The 2,020-nt window shown below is 42.6% G+C and overlaps 1 protein-coding gene across 1 annotated transcript; it reads right to left on the reverse strand.

The window, feature by feature from the left end:
• Positions 1 to 325: 325 nt before the first annotated feature.
• LOC112076320 (intercellular adhesion molecule 1) lies at positions 326 to 1,612 on the reverse strand. Its single transcript, XM_024143150.2, has 3 exons — positions 1,268 to 1,612; positions 843 to 1,172; positions 326 to 635 (listed from the first exon to the last, which is right to left on the reverse strand). Exons 1-3 carry the CDS (start codon positions 1,428 to 1,430, stop codon positions 370 to 372), a joined length of 759 nt encoding a protein of 252 aa, XP_023998918.2. The 5' UTR covers positions 1,431 to 1,612; the 3' UTR covers positions 326 to 369.
• Positions 1,613 to 2,020: the final 408 nt, after the last annotated feature.

The raw sequence follows: 2,020 nt of genomic DNA on the forward strand, positions 1-2,020 counted from the left end.
GGAGAAAACAGGAGCAATATTAGACATTTAAAATATACTGTCAAAGGAGAAATTTCTCAGAGCAGTCTATTTGGGAAATATTAAGAAAACACATATTCATGGTACATGGAAATTGGGTCCCACTTACATGAAGTGCCCTGAAAAACATATTTCCATGGTAGCTAGTTTCATATGTACAGTGTAGTTACAATGTAATAATTGCAAAGTAACAAAGTACTGTGGTCACCTGATGATGTACCCTTACCAATGGACACAGTCTCATTCTGGTAAAGGGTAACATGAATGCCACTAGTAAGTGAGTGAAGGGAACGAGAGGGGAAGAGGGACGGGTAGCAGCTGAGAATAGACGTATTTGTGAAAAAGATAAGACTAGGTACTAATTAGAAACATGATCCTACCTTTAGGTTTGGGATTCACAGTGAATGTCTTGCTGATCTTGCCTATCTGATTGGAGGCAGTGCAGGTGTAGGTTCCTGGGACCTCGGACGGTGGGGAGAAAAGAGCTTCTTGGACATGTGAAGACTGCCAGCTGTACAGAGGACTGGGCCTTCCAGTAGCCGTGCAGTTTAAGGTGATTTCCTCCCCCACTCTGATGTCCAGGGTCTCAGCTTCAGGTCTGCAAAAGGTTGGGGGGTCTGAAGAATGGGGAGAAATAAGACAAGCATAACCAATCAACATGGACTGTTCCCACAAGATTCAGTGTTTGGGTAGGGTGAAATCATGAGATGATAACAGATTATTGGAAGACTCTGTTAAACATCATAGTAGGGTATCTGATCAAACTAAATGATCAGCTGTAAACATGAACGGAATGATTGAAAATAATACTAGAGGGAACTCACAGAATACAGTGAAATCAAGAGGTTCTGATGTCATTATGAGAGGAGGTTGTGGTCCCTCTGGCCCCAGGTCCAGTTCTGCTCTACATCTATACTGAGCTCCATCATCATGTCTACTGGGGCTGATCATCAGAGTAGCTGACACATCCACTGGTGTCTTACTGACGTTACTGTAAGTTACATTATCTAAGAGTTCATTCCCTTTGTACCACTTCACAACCAGGTTCTGTAGAGGAGCGATGTTCTGGATGTCACACTGCAGCTGGTACTCTGTCCCCTCCACCATGGGACCAAAGTGGCTCAGAGCAGAGATGAAGACTCTGTCTGGAGTCTCTGTAGAGGAGGTCAACAATGTAAAAAACCCTCAATGCTGATATACAGTTAAATAGAAACATACCTTTCTGATTCACAAGGAGGAAAATACTCACTGTAGAGAATGACTGGAAGTACTTTTGAGGATTGATCGCCATCATTGAGAACGATGTAGCATTTAGGTTCTATTGTCCAATCAGTAAGGTCCTCCACAGTCCAGGTGACAACGTTGACATCTTGTTCAAAACCTGTACCTCCCAATGTGGCTTCCCAGCCCATCCCCTCATGGTCTGTGGATGATGTGCTGCAGTTGACTGAGACTGAGTCTCCATATCTCACCACCACTCTGGGAGGGTTGAGCTCAAGAGGAAAGGAGGCATGTGTAGGACCACCTACMGGTCAGAGCACATGACATGTGAACAACATGGCAATGATTACATGCAACCATAAAATAACACTGACATAACAATACAATGTCTGTCAATAAATATATATTTGATAGTATTTTTGCTGGTTTGTATCACAATCTCCCTGCTGACCAAGACAACTGGTTTGACTATGCAAAACTGAACTTTTGAACTGACCATACATTTCACTATCAGAGGGTGAGAGAAAGTTGCCTATTGCTTCTGCTAGTTGTTACAACGCAAAAAAAGGAAACAATGTCACTTAGTCAAGTCAGGAACAAGGGAGTAAATTAATTAAATGTGTTTTAATATTGATAGTGCTCTAAGGCAGGGATTCCCAAACTATTGCACTCAGACCCCCCTTCCAGCATTGGGGAAAATGCCGCGCCCCCCTACGCGTCTATTTCTATGGGCAAAAACACTTTTCATTACAAAAACTGTTTAGTTACTATACTGTTACTA

This window comes from Salvelinus sp. IW2-2015, unplaced genomic scaffold (assembly GCF_002910315.2).
Source record: "Salvelinus sp. IW2-2015 unplaced genomic scaffold, ASM291031v2 Un_scaffold3691, whole genome shotgun sequence".
Classification (NCBI taxonomy): domain Eukaryota; kingdom Metazoa; phylum Chordata; class Actinopteri; order Salmoniformes; family Salmonidae; genus Salvelinus; species Salvelinus sp. IW2-2015.

Coding starts and splice junctions, on each gene's coding strand:
- LOC112076320 (XM_024143150.2), bottom strand. CDS start 1,430: ATGGGCTGGGAAGCCACATTGGGAGGTACAGGTTTTGAACAAGATGTC. Junction 1,173..1,267: donor ACTTCCAGTCATTCTCTACA/GTGAGTATTTTC, acceptor CCTCCTCTACAG/AGACTCCAGACAGAGTCTTC. Junction 636..842: donor TCTTGATTTCACTGTATTCT/GTGAGTTCCCTC, acceptor CCCATTCTTCAG/ACCCCCCAACCTTTTGCAGA.